Genomic DNA, 17,387 nt, shown 5'->3' with positions numbered 1-17,387 from the left:
AGGGGTTTTCTACTGTTTTTAGAGGTAATTGTACTGTGAAGGATCTGTGGTATTTTTGTCATCTTCTACCACTTGGGCTTCAAAAGTGGATATTGTGAAAAACATTCTATCCAGTTTGCGTTTTCTCCATCCACGAAATTCAGTTTCCTTTTACATTACTTCACTGTTTTCAGCAAAAACCAGGACACACTGGAATCTAGTCTTTAGGGTAATGTTGAAATCTCTGGAGCCCCTCAATGTCCAGGACAGGGTTTGATACCTAGTGATTGCATAAGAAAAGTCACAGACTGACAATCAGCATGATCAGGTCAGCAACAACTGGAGATAAGAAAGCTTAACTGAAAGTTATATCTGAAAGAAAGTAACCTAACAGCATTTTTCCAGACCTTGAAATAAAAGTGGATTTAGCAAATAGCATCCTAATACAGATGTCCCCCAGCCCAACCACAGGAAGGGCTCAGGTTGTAGTAAAAATAATCTTACCTAACATTTGTGGATCATTTACTTTTGGCCAGGCCCTGTGCTAAGCATGTAATGAGGAGAAAACAGGAATTATTTTATATCCTATTCAACAAATGTTCCTTAGCCTACATAACTGAAAACAAGTTGCTTATATTCTCTGAATGCATCAATGAATCTTTTTTTTTTTTTAAAGATTTTATTCATTTATTTGACAGAGACAGACACAGCGAGAGAGGGAACACAAGCAGGGGGAGTGGGAGAGGGAGAAGCAGGCTTCCCGCTGAGCAGGGAGCCCGATGTGGGGCTCGATCCCAGGACCCCGGGATCATGACCTGAGCCGAAGGCAGACGCTTAACGACTGAGCCACCCAGGCGCCCCTGCATCAATGAATCTTAAGCCTAGGGTACTCAGCTATTACCTTTATACTACCAAAAGCTATCATAAGATAAAATTAATTTTATTTTATTTTAACTTAGAAAAATAAACTTCATGCTATGAAATTTTTAAAACTTGATGAAAAGTTTACAGTTGCTGAAATCCTTTTTTTTTTGGATGCAATAAAAACATATATAAAACAAAATGATACCCACAGAGAAATGATCAGAAATTTTCTTTTTATTTACCAAGTTGATAGGTGGCAAACCTATCAGATACAGCACAGCCTTGGCTCAGGGCAGCAAGCCTCAAAGTTTAGGGTGTACCAGCATCACCACAAACCTTGTAAAAAAAAAAAATGCAGATTCCTAAGCCGAAGTGGAAGAATTCTGAGTTAGCAGGTCTGCACTGAGGCTCAGAATTCTGCCCCTTTTGTAAGCACCACAGGAAAATGTGGGTGGGTGGTCCAAACATCCTTCACAAAACTCTGTCTTTAGACAAATAGAGCCCCAACCCCTCACTTTCCCATGAACCTTGAGTCCTGAAAAACTCCAACTCAACCAGAAGATTTGAAAGATTCCAGTTTGGTCTGGGTCCCTAAGTGACTGATCTAGATCCATATTCAGAGGGACAGATCAGAGCCAAAATGATTTCCAGGCAGAGGGTAAAATGCTACTTTTTATGACAGCATCTTTAATAATTGAGTCAATTTAAGAAATTCTCTTCATATGCCTGTCTACTCCCTTCCCTCCCCCAAAAAGAGAATGGTCTCACCTTTTTATAGTCATTGTGGTAATGGGCCATTTTCTCTTGGCCTTCAACTTCAAATTCAGTTTCAAGAGTGAAAAAGAATAGTTTGGGCAAAACAGATGTTTTCTAACATTTTTTATCTGACCTGAAGGGTGAGCAGTCAATATGTTTACCTGATTGCATTAAAACCAATCGGACACCAAGGCCTCTTGGGAAACGAAAGGACCACGCTGAGTGGCTAAAACCAGAGGTGGAGACAATATGTAAACATCTTTGGTGAAATACAATTAAATTTGTTCTGACTTTGAGGCAACCCTTTGAAGTACTTTAGGGAATGTTTACTTAAGACTGAGAGTATTAGAAGTGATAGATCCTAACTATTACTAAGACATAAGGTTTTGTCATTTCTGCTCAATGAGTCAACGACAAGCATTTGCTTTCACTCCTGGGCCATCATGAGGGAAAAACATGAAATATATTTAATTCAACATCTACTGATCAACATGGAGTTCCCCTGCCCACTGAACTTCCTACTATATGATGTTCACTCCAAAGAGTTAACTATATATCCCGCTTTTCTCTCCAGAACTTTTGATGACTTTGCAAACCAGTCAACAATTCAGCACCAAAGCCTCCAGAGTCACGCTGGCCTGTTGTGACAGGACCACACAATGACATGAAGTTCACCCTGTCCTGAAAATGCCCGAACAGCGGTAACAGAGGTAAATGGAATCCCAACATCAGCACCAGCACGGACTGAGAGAGACCTGAGACTCGGAGTCCTCAGTCTCGGGGGCAGGTTTCCCGCTGTGGCACGGCGTGAAGGTGGCAGATAAAAAAATGACAGCAAGACCTCGGAGAACAGCCCTTGCTTTGCTCTTCTTTAGCCTCTTTGGGGTCCTGGAGGCAACAACAATATCGTGCAGGAATGAAGAAGGCAAAGCTGTGGATTGGTAGGTAAATGCAATGTGCGGATTGGTGCATGCAGCTAGAAAGCCAGAGTATCTGAGGCAAAGCGGCTCACTGTAAAGTTCCAAAGGAGTCTTCCACCCTGCCTCTCCCTTTTAAAAAGAGAGGAAATTAAAGTGTGTAAATGGGCCAAATATCCAAATAGCGGCAGGCTCCTGAGTGGGGGAGCTTCCCCACTGAGAAAGAGCACAGCAGCCCCTCGTGAACCTGATTTGCTGGTCCCAGAGGGGCACAGCTGGTGGCCACAGAGGTGGGGGAGGACTGACAGCCTCTCTTGGTTGGCAGTTTCCTTTCATTGCATTGTGCCTTCCAACATCCTTTTAGAGATTGACAAAGGAGAGAAGGCAGATTACTTTTTGTCTGACATGGGAGCTTGCTCTTCCCCTTATGAGAAGGAGAAAGAGGGCTTGATCGAACACAGCACTGTTGGGGTAACCTTGTTTATTAGGCAGCACAGGGCAGCTGTTGGAGTGGGTACTAGGTCACTGGCCTCCTTCACAGTGTCAGAGAGACTAAGCACAGCATCACATCATGGTCATGGATTCTTCTAAAGCTTTGATCACCTTTTCACTCTTTAATTAAGGTGTTTAGTTTTGACATTATGGTCGGGATCAAGCTTTGCGTAAACTTCAGGCTAGAGAACACAGATACACTCACTCAGTCTCTCAGCAAACAGTTCCCGAGCACATGCCAGGCCCTGTGCTGAGTTTTGAAAATACAGATATGAACAAAACGTGGTTCTTGCCCTCCAGGAGCTCAATTATGGGGTGAGGGCATAGATGGGGCCATTGGGGAGCAGAGAGCCCAAAAAGCTTCTCTGAGGGAGTAGTTTTGAGCTAAGTTTTAAGAACAAAGGTGAGCTGCTCAGAAAAACCAGGGAGCTGCAAGGGCATCCCAGGCCCAGGAGGGAGCAGTGAGGAGATGATACAGGGGCAAAAAGGCAAAAAGCCACAGAGAGGGCATGGCAGCAGTTCAGTGTTGTTGGTGCTTCAGGAGAACGTGGGGAGATGGCGAGAGGGAAGCTCAGCAGGAGGCAATGGCCAGGTCATGAAAGGCTTCGTGTGCTGGGCTTCAGAGTCCACACTCGACCCTCAAAGGGAGCTACTAAAGACCTTCAAGCAGGGATGTGATGTGGTCAGGTTCATATCTGAGAAAGCCCACTGGCGGTACTCTGAAGGCCAGCTGAACGGAGACCAGTCTAGCTAGAGTCATGGAGACCACGAAGACTCACATTATGGGCAAGGCAATGTGTGGACCCACGTCAGAGAAATGGTAGTCAAATTAGAGAGGAAGGAACACTCTGAGAAAACTTGCCCACAAATGGGCTGAGGGTTGTAGGAGAGAGGGAGAAGTTAAGAAAGACTTCTATATTGCTGGCTTCTCTGACCATACAGATAGATGTGTTCCCTAGCTGCAGAGAAGAGCAGAGTTGGAGCAAAATATTAGAAACTTGGTTTCAAAAATATGGAGCTGGAGGTCTCTGGGACATGTATGCATGTAGACTTCTCTGGACCTCAGCAGAGAGGTCTGGGCTACAAACAGATTCAGGAGTCTTCAGAATATAACTGGAAATGGTTACCCCCCCAAAAATGTTTAAAAGCATGAGTTCTCATCTGGTATGTTGTTACACTGAGAGTTCTCCAGGCCTTCAGTGGTGGGCCACCACCGTGTGATTGACACATAAAATGTATTTTTGCCACAACTTAATGAACATCTTACTTAGCAATACCCGTCAGAGGGAATGCTGAACTGAGCAGACAGGGAGGCAGCCTCCAGCTGCTACAACTCACCGTGAGAGTCAAAGGGCGGAGCAACATCAGGCCCGCAGCAAAGAATAATCTCAGGTTTCCTGCCACATGTGAGGACCCTGCCCTGAGAGTAAGAACGCATGCGCAGGGCAGGAAAGAGCGCGTGTAAATAGAAGTGAGCGTAGAATGTGAAGCTTTTACGGGCAGTGTGAGACACTGGCGTGTGGCAATAGTGAAATGCATTAGAAGGTTTGCTTCATTGTATTTGACAGCTCATTGTGGGATTTTTGCTATTAGAGAGTATTTGGCTAGACCCGGGTGACTTTGCCCCCTGGGGACTTTCAACATTGGAAACATTTTTGATTGGCACAGCTGAGGAGTACTACTGTCGTCTAATAGGTAGAGGTCAGGGAGGCTGCGATGCCCAGTACAGCCCCCCACGGCAAAGCATGATCTGGCCTGAAATGTGAACAGAGCACATTGAGAAACCCTGGGCTACATGATCCAACCACCTCTCCTCCCTGTGAAGTACCTGATGAAGATATACAAACAGGAGATAAGAGTAAAGAAGGCAAAATGCTTACTTGATTGGCTGGTCTTGGCCCTGAATCCTCAATGCAGGGCAGTCTGATAAACAGCTGAAGAATGTGGCCTAGGCCAGAGGCTCAAGGGAGACGCCATCTACTCTGCCTGCCAGACCCAAATCTCCGACCCAGCCAGCTAGCTACAAAGAGATGAGCATGCCAAGCACTTGGGGCAGAAGAGAAAAACACATCCAAGGCCTTTGCAGTCCAGCCCTGGGCTTTGGCCTCTCCCTAATACAGCCATAAGGACCGTGGAAACAGAAGAGAGCCACGGTCAATGGGTACAATTCATACATGGGTTTCCCCTACAGGGACCCTCCCCACCGGACTGGTTACTCTCTCGAGACATATCCTGTCAGATTCACATTCCTTCTCTGGGAAGGAGCAAAGCTAAAGGTGAGAATAGAGGCAGAAAGCTGGAGCAAGTCCCTTTCCTTAGGCTTAGGAAACACAAGTGAAATGATATGTTTAGGTGCTTAACACCAGGGGAGCAGTCAATAAACGTTAGTAATTTGTAATTATTTCCTTTGTTAGGTTTATCTTTTACAAGTTACCTAAAAGGCAAGACAAGGAAAGCAGACAGACTGGGTTAGAGTCCCTATACCTAGACTCTACAACCAGAAGCTGGAGGAGGAGTAAGCAGCTCATGAACACCACCAAGAGTGTGTTGGGAAGGACATTACGACAGCTATATGAAGCCGACGCCTCCAAGGTAAGCTATAGTTAATCATTCATCTGAATCATATGAAATGCGTGAAACAGAATCTAAAGCTTCCAAAAGATTTTAACGGCTAACCTACCAAACCCCCAATCCTAGCAACTTGAAGTAAGCCAGCGCAGAATCTGAATCAATCTAAAACCTTAAGGCATATGTCATCAGACTCTACAGCAATGCCAAATTATTGGCACATTCAGCACTATATCCAATAGTATCGCTGGGTAAGGTGTGAACTAATTACATATGGAAGCCTTCTGGCTGCCAGACTCTGCCAATTCACTCAGTACTTGCTATCTTATCCCTCTGACAGAAATAGAAAGGAACCCCCTCCTGTTATAATGCAATAGAGACCTGCAGTCAATATGCCATGAGGGATGGATTCCTGATGCTATGGTGGGGCTGAGTGGTGGTGGCCCACATAAAGGGTTCCACTTGGTCTTCCTTTTAACTTATCATTTTCCGAATAGTAGGTTGAGAGCTAGGGCCCTAGTGCAAGGCCCAGAACCAACTTGCCTGAATGGAGACTAAACCTGCTATCTGGACTTGATCAGGCAATGAGCTAACCAGCCAAAAAGACACAGGTAAGTAGGCTGCTGGCTCACTGTGGGCAGTCTCCCAAAGTTCCAGGCACCATCTGCTGTTCAGTGACAAGATACTGCTTTCCAACCAGCGGTGACAAATAAAATCAAACAATAATATTCAGTTGCATGCACGGATGCATTCCTAACACTTATAGAGAAGTCAATGTGTATAAATAACTCAGCACTTACAGTGTACTGGGCCTTTCTATAGGTCAGTAAATCTAATCCCCACAATACTGTGTTAGACCCTACCACTATGGTACATGTATATGTGAGTATTTACTTAAAACATGCAGAGAGCCGTCCCTGTGTGGGCTAATACTCACTTTATTCACCTGCCATTAAGACCAGCCTTCAGAGCCAAATTACAAAGTAAGAATTTATTTGTAAGGTGCACCAAGGACGGTTCTAGGTGCTTTTTAAAATTATTGAATCCCAGCAGCAACCCTGTTTTCAATTAATAGATTATTATGTAAAGTCAAAACTGCCTTCTTTCCAAGGTTGGGGATGGAGGCTGGGGGCATAACCCATCAGTGAGAAAATCAACACTTCTACTGTTCCCTTCCCCACTGGGGAGAGAAAGGAAAGAGCAACATGGTAGAGCCTCTGTCATTTACCTTACTTGGGGCAGATGGTTCTTACTTTGGCAGAGTATAATAATGATCTTTGGAGGCACAACACTAGCCCCAGAGCCTAGGAGGGCAAGAGAGCCAAACTGCTCTGCAAAATAGAAAAGAGTAGATGAGAGCTAGGAATTAGAAAGTGTAAGAAACACGGAGGGAGACCGGGAGCAAGCCGGTGTAGTGATGTAAAACCATTCAATGTTTTGTAGCCTCAGTAAAACCTGCTCCTACACAAGACCTTGAGTGATGGATTCAGGAAAGAAAATGACAGTAAAGGGGTTGATTTCCCTGTCTGATTGGCATAGAGCCAAAAGAAGAAGAGCAACAATAGTGGGTGACATCCCAGGGAGACGGGGTGTTCTTTGGAAGCTGGAATTCTGTGCCAGGCGTGATGGTGAGACATAACTCCCCCACCTCCCAACCTGGAATTCTAACAGAAAGCAGAATGCAAGATCAGACCAACTGGTTTTAAATCTCAATTGTCAAGTTGACCTCGGCCAATATCTCAGTTATATTTGGAATTGTTTCCCTTCTTCTGCCTTTGTCAATAAGAACCTTCCATACACCTTCATAGTAACACTTATCAAACTATATTTGTAGTTGCCTGTACTTTCCTGTCTATATTCCCTGCTAGACTAGGGGCCAAGACTGTGCCAGTCTTGTCCAACATCCAGTAGTCAAAATAATACCCAGCCTAGGTGTTAAAGAAATAAAGCTGTCCAGAGGCACATGCGTAGGCCTACCTACTCTTAAGTCCATGGTCTTTCCCCTTTATCAGAGAGCCTCCCTTCACTAGGGCTACATCCCATTTAACCTTAGCTTACTGTTACCCTCCTGGTTAGAATAATACACTTCATCTATTATAAGAATAAAGCTCCTCCGGAATCTTCCCAGAGCCCCTTCACATTGCATACCAAAGGCACACAATGGCCTCCTGACCACATTCAACGCCAGCTCATTGAATCACTAACTGTCAGAGTCCTCCGGCAGAGGACGTGAATGCCAACAGTAGCTATGGTCAATTGTGGAAACTGAGGGTAAGGAGACAGCTTCTTTTCCTGGATATTCATAAATATAGTAGCCAGGAATGCTTCACAGACTATATGGTGCATTTAAAAAAAAAGTTTTTAGATTACATCAAATAATGAAGCAACTGTAAGCGACTCCGTTATTGACTTTTTTTCTGAGAGAAAAGGAGGAGCCTTTTTTTTTTTATATAGGAGCTGGGTTGTTCTTTCTTGCTTTTAATTACATCCCCAGATTTTTTTAAATATCAACATTATTGGCTTGAATAAGAATCGCTGCATCATGACACAAATGAAATGGAACCACACAGAACAAATATAAGCACGTTTCCAAAACATGACATAAGAGATACCACCAGAATAATACCTTCATTTTTACTCAGAGATTTGGCCAACTGTTTAGAAAATTTACTCATATTTAGACTTACCAGAGGAAATCCAATATCACACACTCAACTTCACCACTTTTTCTAAGCAGAAAGTATCAGGCAAGAAAGGTGAAGTGACACTGAGAAATGGATTGAAGGGAAATCCTCCCCTATAGGGAAGTAGTGGGAACAGAGAATGAGGAATCCTGATTAAACACAAAACTATGACCAAGCGGTGAAGCACAACATAGGCAGAGGAACCCCAAAAGACCCTGACAGCCAGTTCCACATTGTGCCTCTAATATCAGTGGAAGAAACCCAGGTGTAATCCTTGGCTGGTTGTTCCTACTTCAGTTCCTGAACAAATATTTAAGTACTCCTTTATTATACACCAGTTGCCAAATGAGAAACGCGGGTCCAAAACAACCAAGAGAAATAGGAATATTGCCCGTGCATGCACATCACAATGCATAGGGTCCCTGTCACGTGAGACGAAGCCATACATGGTTGAGAATTGACTTCCGGTTCCCTGTCTTGCATGGCTCAAAATTCACATTGATGGGGAAGCTGCCTATTAGGAGAATGGATGACTTCTCAAGTGTATTAATGAAAGCTTTGTACTGCAGTCTGGGCGGCTGGTAGAAATGTGAGCATTTATGAGCGTAAGATTTACACCATTATAACCCTAATGTATTCCTGCAGAATAATAACACAGCCTATCTACTATACAATGATGGGGTCCCTACCTCTGTGAATTACAGCAGAAAGTATGGACACACTAAAGGTATGACAAAAGCTGTTAGGTTTCTCTTTCCTCCTGGAAATCAACATTCTCTTAAATGTTCTGTCTTGAATATTCTTATATTCCACGCTAAAAAGATAGCTTTTCTTTTTAATGGTTTGAGTTATCAAAATGCATGATTTCTATATCACAGGTTATAATTACATCATTTGACTTGGAAATCTCCTTTTCACAAATTCCATTTTATTTCTTAACATTTAAAAATACATGCTTTATAGGAGAAATCCAAGTACTGACTACTGGGAATACCAACCAGTCTATCTATGTGTGTGTTGTGTGTGTGTGTGTTTGTGTGTGTGTATGCACACATTTCAGTCAGATTCATTGGGGTATAATTTACACAGAATAAAATTCATTCTTCTTAGTGTAGAGTTCCTTTTGAAATAAATATTTTTGAAAAGTATTTTAAATAGATTTTTTATATTGTAATTTTGTTACATATATTATAATTTTTATTACAGGAAATTTTATTTTTCTATTTATAAACTATATACATATATATATTATTTAAAAATTCAAAATGCCAAGCCAACAAAATATCTGTAATCCTAGGACCCACTAGATAATCACAATAATCCTTTCTACTTACTTTTTCTATAGTATGTATTTTAAAACATTTTTATAAAACCATTGTAATGACTATTTTCAACTGCTTTTCAACTTAATACATCATGAATAATTTCCCATGGCAACAAGTATTTTTCAGAAGGTCCCAAACACAAATGCCTTCAGGGACAGGCAAATGGACGTCAGCAAGCCAGGTGGGCTGAACTAGCAGGTCACTGAAGAACTGGAGGGTGCATACTTTGTCAAGAGGCAGATAGTATTCAACTTGCCTTTTAGGGATGCAATTTTTCAGGAGATGTTGAAAATTAGTATTTGTGGAAAATTTTCCCAGTGTTTAAATGTTGGCAATGAACTCAAAGTTACTCTGTAAGCATAATAATATGTATCTGCAGGCTAGATTTGACCAGTAGGCTGCCACTTTGCAACCTCTGATTAAGAATATAATTTGTAATGGCTGTCAAATGTCATGAGCATTGAAAGCTTTTGATTTAGCCAAGTTGCCTTCCTGATGGTCCTATTAGCATGGAATTCAGCAATTTTTATAATACACCACATTCTCCAACCTCTCCTCCAACAACCCTCAACCACCATTCTCACTCCACCCTGTTAGTTGCTAAAAGGGTTTGGGAAAAAGACTGGAAAGGGAATGAGACCCCATGTCCAGAGGGGGTGTTCTCTTTGTCAACAGGTGCCTGACATCCTGTAGCATTAGTACCAGGGGGTTAGGATTTCAGGCAAACAGCACACTCATCTGGGCAGAAGAGAGCCTCTGAAGGTCATCCAGCTCTTTTAGGGAACAGGACTTTGGACATTTTCCCCCTGGACACAGGGAATAGTTCTATATCCACTGAGAGACCAATAGTGTTCTTTCCTAAAGTGTGTCCTTTGCAAAAGAAATAACTGGCAGGCATTTGGTTTCCACTCTAACAATAAGACAAACATGAATACTTTATATTTGCATGGTCATATGCAAACTGGAAAGTCTAGTCAGCATACCAAAACTATCCCAATTTATTTATAAACACAGAAATAGTCACAGATGCCTGTTGGATAGGATTCCTTTTGCCATGTCACAAGATGATGAAAATCTTTCTGTTTCCTTCCTTTCCAGTTTTCATGTTATTTTGCTCTAGAAATCTTCACTAAACACAATTAACTGGGCTGTTTTGGCATGGCTTCTCTTTTAATTCTCTTTGCCTCTTGTTTCTGGGCTTGTGGAATTGACTGGTCTTCTACACATAAGCAAGCATCAGTTTCTTACAACAAATTACCACAGGTACATTTCTCCACTTGATATTTTTCTCTTTCAGCTCTTTTTTAGCCAGCTTTTGAAAATAGCTTAGCTGCTTAGCAGTAAAGAGACTCGTTATCTGAAGCTTGCCAGGTGACTATATAGTTTAACAAGGTCAAATTCCAATTTAGCAAATTTGCATTCTGCCAAAACAAATTCTCCTTATGATTACAACATGAAATTCCTCTTAACTCTTCACAGGGTAGCTGCCCTGGCTCTCTTTTTGGTGGCTTATTATCAGTAATGGGGCAATGTGATGTGTGCCTGAATTGGTTTTGAAATCTTTGAAAAACAAGCATAATCTTTGTGACTTTTAACGGAATAAAACATTGGCCTGAAATATAAATGGGCTTAAATGTTGCAGCTTTGAGCCCTATTGTTGAATGGAGATTTGTTTTTCTAATGTATCTGTATTAACTGTATTTTTGGTAGGCTTACTGCTGTGGAACAGAGTCCAGGGAATCTGGCTGATTCATTCTATTCCCCGGTTTCCTCCAACTCCTGAAGAAGGCTATGATTATCCACCCACAGGAAGAAGACATGGACAAACTGGCATCTGCATAACTTTTAAGTATAACCAGTATGAAGCAATAGGTAACACTAGAATGTGTTAAAAAAGAGATAGCAACGTTAAAGAAAGGATTTGGAAATGTATCATCTATTTCTCTATTTCTCTATTCATTAACACTCTGATACCTAGATTCTATTAGATTCTAATATTGGCGTTGCCATGGTGAGACCTTGAACAGGTTCACTTACTAGACCTTTGTTTAACCACCGATGAAGTCTTTGAAATTGATCAGGGGTAGTATTTTCAAATGTCTGCAGTGGCCAGGCAGGTAATGAAAATGGGTGAAACAGACAAACAACGTCACATGGGCAGTGGGGACAGTGACAAACTGGGGTGTTGACTCTCCCCTCAAAAGCCTCAGCTCTGCCATGTGGCTCTGCAGAAAAGCAGACCTAATGGTATCAGATCTCTATATTTTTCAAGAGGAACTAGGAATCTAGGGATGGGAGGGTGGGAGAGAGTCGGAAGAAAAGTATGGTCTCAATCTTATTTAAAAAAATAATTGTGCAGATTACATGTTGCTTGCAGACCACCAACTTGACAGCTCCAAGCTGCGTGATCTTCCTTTGAGATCCCAAGCTCAAGCAGCCAAAAATGCTTGGATTTGGAAAACTATGGTGGGGGAGAGGAGAAGTAGGAACGCTGTTTTACCAATCTCTTTTTACTGAGGATGCTGCTAAATCGTAGTAAAGAGTGATTTACCTTTAAGTATAGGAGATTTAGAATATGTTTTTCATTAAATTTCTACCTTATGGCAAGGATTACTGAGGCTCTCACCCAAGTTAAGCCCTAGTTTAACTAATTGAGTTCCCGTAATGATTATAGAGATGAGTAGCATAGAGATTAGGTGTACATGCTGATGAGTTGACCATTCTTTAAGCTGGATGATCAGTGCACGGGAGTTCTCTACTTTTGTATATGTACATATTTGAGAAAGGAACATATGAGCTCCAATGCCAGACTGCCTGGATTTGAATATCAACGCCATCAGTTACAAGCTTTATAACCCTGTGCATGTGACATAAATTCTCCATTAATTCAACTGTAAAATGAAGATAACGATAAAAGAACTTACTTAATAATATGATTATTGTTAGGATTGAATTAGTACACCCATGTAAAACCCATAGAACAGTGCCTGGAAAGTAGGAAGTACTCAATAGGTGTCACCTATTTTAACCAAGAGTCATTTGAAAGCTATTGGTTTAAAGAAGGGGCTATTGTTGTTTTTGTTTGTTGGTTTTCTTTTTTTGCTTTGTTTTTTAATTCACAATAAGATCTATAATATCAACAAGAATTTCCATCTGTGTCCTAATTCTCAACTTTTCTTTCTGTTTCTTGATCCAGATTCTCAGCTCTTGGTCTATAACCCAAACATTTATAGCTGTTCCATCCCAGCCATCTTTCACCAGGAGCTCGTTCACATGCCCCAGCTGTGTACTGGGTCCAGCTCATCAGAGATCCCTGGCCGGCACCTCACTGCACTTCAGTCAGCCCAGGGCCAAAAATTCCTCCATTTTGCAAAGTCTGATTTCTTCATTGATGGTATGAAAGATCATGATCCAACCATATGTAACTCTGCTGTTGGACTCACTTTGGATTGTACAGAGGAAATATTCTGATTATTCAGGGATAGGGAAGTAGAAGGGAAGGGAGGAAATAGGAAGGAAAGGGAAAAGGGAAGTTGGATCAGTTCAAACATTTGCCTGCTCTGCTTGAATAGCACAATTGCTGATCCAACGGCCAAAGTATCTCACCATCATCCAGCCAGGGGCCAGTGAAAACTCAGTCTCCAGCCTCGGTTGGGCACAGGACCACAGCTGTCTCCTTTTTTTCCATTCCCTAAGCAGCTATTTTAAGCCTTCTTTACTCTCAAGTCCTTTACATTACCCTGACACCTGATTCTCAGCCTCACTTTTTCCTTCATAGAGAGAACAGATATCACCAAGGAGAAACCACTTCAAGGACAAACCCCACCCAAAACAGTAGGAGGTTCCTCAAAAAATTAAAAATAGAAATATCACATGATCCTATAATTCCACTACTGGGTATTTACACAAAGAAAACAAAAACACTAATTCAGAAAGATATATGCAGCCCTATGTTTATTGCAGCATTATTTACAGTAGCTAAGATATGGAAGCAACCGAAGTGTTCATCAATAGATGAATGAATAAAGAAGATGTGGTGTATGTATACACAATGGAATATTACTGAGCCATTAAAAAGAATGAGATCTTACCATTTGTGACAAAATGGATGGACCTAGAGGGTATTATGCTAAGTGAAATAAGTCAAACAGAGGAAGACAATGATTTCACTTATATGTAGAATTGAAAAAAAAAATGAACAAACACCCCTCCCAAAAAAAGCAGAAATGGACCCATAAATACATAGAACAAACTGATGATTCCCAGAGGGGAGTGAGTGGAGGGATGGGCAAAATGGGTGAAGGGGAGTGGGAGGTACAGGCTTCCAGTTATGGAATGAATAAGTCACAGGGATGAAAGGAGCAGCCTAGGGAAATAGTCGATGGTATTATAATAGCATTGTATGGTGCCAGATGGGAGCTCCACTGTGGTCAGCATAGCATGATGTACAGAGTTATCGAATCACTATGTTTTATGCCTGAAACTAATGTAATATTGTGTGTCAGCTATACTTCAATTTTTAAAACTAGCTAAAAAAAAAAAAAAGAACATACCCACTCTCAACAATCTTATCTGTTTCCGTTCCTTTTCACGAGTTTTCTCTCATCCCAACAGAAGAAGTGCACCCCTTGTGCCTTGGAACCCCTCCCAGCCTCAGAATACCTTGATTCATCCACCTGATCTGTTCTCCCTCTTCTATTTCAACAGACCCACTCTATAAGCTCTGTCCCCTTAGCGCACAAACATCCCTAAAAACCTTCCCTTAGTTCTAGATCCCCTTCTCTCTGTTTCTTCTTTTCTTCCAAATTTCTTTTTTAAAAAACTCTTCAGAACATTCACTTGCTCGATGCTCCTTCACTGCAGTCTTGAGCCTCTGTCTGTAGAGACTCCAATCTCTCCCCCGTCACCAATGACTCTCTTAGTTGACCTCACTGTCTTCCTTTCTTCCTTGCTTGCCTGCTTGCTTGCTTCCCTCCTTTTATATTAGATAAAATTTACCGAATGCCTACCACTTGCCAAGCCCTGTGTTAGGCACCAGACAGAGATCCACACATTAACAGGACAGAAATAGCCTCCACAGAATTTGGCACTGTTAAAACCTTTTCCTTCCTGAAACACTCCCCCTCCCTGATTTTGGGGAGTATATAGTCTCTTGGTCTTCTTACCACCTCTTGTAAGTCTCTTCTGCCTACTCCTTAGGTGACTGAGTTGCCATGGGGTCCTCTACTCTTCCTTATTTCATTCTACGTACTCACTCTAGGCTCTTCCAGCAAGGCTTCGGGTGATTCCCAAGACTAGATCTGCACCCCAGACCTCTGGACTGGCAGATGTATTCAACAGTGGGTGGGACATTTCTACTTGGAGGTGGCCCAGCCACCCCAAATTCAACCTGCCAAACTCATCATTATCCTCCACAAATCCACTATTTTCTTGTATTCTGCGTAGTCCACTGGGGACTCTAGATCCCTCCTTTTCCTCACCCGTCTATCAAGTCATCAAATTTAATCAGTTCCAGGTTCTTAGTAACAGTCACATTTATCTTTTCTTCTCCAAACTTTCTGCTACTGCCACAGTCCCACCTATGTTTATTGTCACAGTTATTGTGACAACCTGACGTTCTCCCTATCTCCAATCTAATGCACCTGTCTCAGCTCATCCTCCACATTGCCTCTCGATTGATATTTGTGATCATAAACCAGTTTCTATTAATTCTCCATTAACACTTCTTTAAAAACTCCCCCATTGAGGGGCGCCTGGGTGGCTCAGTTGTGTCTGACTCTTGATTTCAGCTCAGGTCATGATCTCAGGGTCATAGGATGGAGCCCTGCATTGGGCTCTGTGCTCAGAGCAGAGTCTGCTTCAGATTTTCTCTCTCCCTTTCACCCTCCCCTCTGCTCACTCTAAATAAATAAATAGCCCCATTGATTTCAGGAAAATCCAAACATTTTGGCATGATTTGCAAAGATCCCTAGAAGCTGGCCCCTGGTTACTTCTCTAGCTTTATTCTTTCCGAAGATCTTTTCAGGACAAAAATATATATTGCTCTCGTTTGCGTGGAACAGAAGACATTTTTAAACACCAATGTCATCTTAGTAATAATGATAATAATTTTTATTTACATATCACTTTAGCACTTACAAAATGTTCTCCCATCCACTATCTCAATTATGTTGTTATTATTGTGCTTGTGACATCCACATATCAGGGGTGAATGATGATTTCCATTGCTGAGGATATTTTCAGGGACTTATCTAAGTATAAATACTAACCTCACTATCTTTCTGCCTGTAAACTCTAGACATCTTTGCAGCCTGGATGGCTCAACGTTTGAAGACACACTTGCTAACAGAAACCTGGCAGCGAAAGAGACAAGAGCTTCCTTCAAACTGCTCCCTTCCTTACCATGTCTACAATGTCAAAGCAATTAAGATATCTGGACAGTCTTATTTCAGTTCTTACCAGGATCATGCCAAATGGTGTGTTTCCCAAAAGAGGACCAAAAATCGCTGGACCTGTATTGGAGACCTAAATCGGAGCCCATACCAAGCCTTCAGAAGTGGAGGATTCATTTGTACCCAGAATCAGCATATTTACCATGCATTTCAAGGCCTGGTTTTATATTATGAGCACTGTAAGTAAACTTGGTGAAAGGACATATTTTCAAAGCTGACATTGGGTCTTCCCATACTAATCTTACAATCTTAGGCCATTCACTTGAACTCTCTGAGCTTTGGTTTTCTCACCTATGAAATGGAAATAATGTCTAGATGTGTTTAAGCATCTAGTGCAGAGCCTGCCAGAGTTGACACTTAAGAATACTGGTGGAATTTGAATATGAATCCCCCTACCAAGTTAGAAAAGACAAAAGAAAGTGTAGAAATGAGTAATATTTTTCAAAAAAAATTTTTAAGTCAGATTAGGAGAAAGAAGTAAAACAACCCACCAACTTGGGGGTAAATAAAGAAGAGTAACATAAAGAAGCCATAATCAAATCTAACAATCTTCATTCCAGTGTGTTTCATTTTGGGAGTTCTAATCACTAAATATAACTATGATATAAGTAAACAGTAAATAATAATATTAATTTATTATTAAATAATAAATTTGCATTAAGTACTAGTTGCTGAATAAAATTTGAAATATGGTTCCCAATTTCAAGAAAATTACAATCTAACAAAAGTAATCACAACAATAACTAAAGCCAGCACTTATTGAGCATTTACTATGTAGTTAACGGTCAACACATATTTTCTTATTTGATCTTCATAATGATACTATGCAGTGAGAATTATTATATCCCCATTTTACTGACAAGGAAACTGAAGCTTACAAAGCTTCAGTAACTTGCCCAATATTATAGGGGTCTATCTGACCTCTATAACTAAGGCTATGCTCTTTACTTCTTTTTCAAGAGACAATAAAAGAAAATGATGCGAAACAGGATAACATATATATGATGTCTTAATGCCAACCAAAACTCATGGGACATAATGGCACCTGTTCAATGAAAAGCAGAGAAAAAGTTGAATTTGTCTTCCTGTCAGAAGCAAAGATAAGCTAAGGGGATATTGAACACTAGCTAGCTAACTTACATGCTTGAATGTATGAAGAGGTCTGATCTTCACAGAGAGAATCTGAGCAAAAATAATTCCAATAAAATAGGATTAAAAGAAAAACTAAAAAGTACAAGATCCTGACTTTAAAGGTGAAGAGGGTCAGAACTTGATCCAATAGCACAAATACGAATGAATGAAAAGGAAAAAGAGAAAGCAAAGGTCAATTGAAGAAGAAATTTTATTGGG

General features: G+C 41.3%; 2 protein-coding genes across 2 annotated transcripts in view; one reads left to right on the top strand and one right to left on the bottom strand.

Moving 5' to 3' along the window:
* LOC114208481 (uricase) overlaps positions 1 to 8,171 on the bottom strand; it is a 36,546-nt gene extending 28,375 nt beyond the window's left edge. The window contains exons 1-2 of the mRNA XM_028102566.2: positions 8,162 to 8,171; positions 1,612 to 1,795 (exon numbers count right to left, since the gene is read on the bottom strand). Coding sequence (XP_027958367.1) covers positions 1,612 to 1,641 — 30 coding nt within the window. The 5' untranslated portion in view covers positions 1,642 to 1,795; positions 8,162 to 8,171. The remainder of the gene's footprint in view (positions 1 to 1,611; positions 1,796 to 8,161) is intronic.
* On the top strand, positions 2,428 to 16,224 carry DNASE2B (deoxyribonuclease 2 beta). The gene is made up of 6 exons (XM_028102588.2): positions 2,428 to 2,540; positions 5,423 to 5,600; positions 8,906 to 8,987; positions 11,296 to 11,457; positions 12,782 to 12,979; positions 15,884 to 16,224. Exons 1-6 carry the CDS (start codon positions 2,428 to 2,430, stop codon positions 16,222 to 16,224), a joined length of 1,074 nt encoding a protein of 357 aa, XP_027958389.1.
* Positions 16,225 to 17,387: the final 1,163 nt, after the last annotated feature.

Source organism: Eumetopias jubatus, unplaced genomic scaffold, assembly GCF_037043125.1.
Source record: "Eumetopias jubatus isolate StellerSeaLion01/CBP00866 unplaced genomic scaffold, mEumJub1_p1.0 scaffold_4, whole genome shotgun sequence".
Classification (NCBI taxonomy): domain Eukaryota; kingdom Metazoa; phylum Chordata; class Mammalia; order Carnivora; family Otariidae; genus Eumetopias; species Eumetopias jubatus.
The sequence above is the reverse complement of the archived record's forward strand: the minus strand, read 5'-3'. Positions and strand labels throughout refer to the sequence as shown.

Bases quoted from the DNA above. Each gene is read 5' to 3' on its own strand.
- DNASE2B (XM_028102588.2), top strand. From the start codon at position 2,428: ATGACAGCAAGACCTCGGAGAACAGCCCTTGCTTTGCTCTTCTTTAGC. The intron at 2,541-5,422 runs GTAGGTAAATGC...TTCCTTTGTTAG, and splicing joins GAAGGCAAAGCTGTGGATTG to GTTTATCTTTTACAAGTTAC. The intron at 5,601-8,905 runs GTAAGCTATAGT...GTATTCCTGCAG, and splicing joins ATGAAGCCGACGCCTCCAAG to AATAATAACACAGCCTATCT.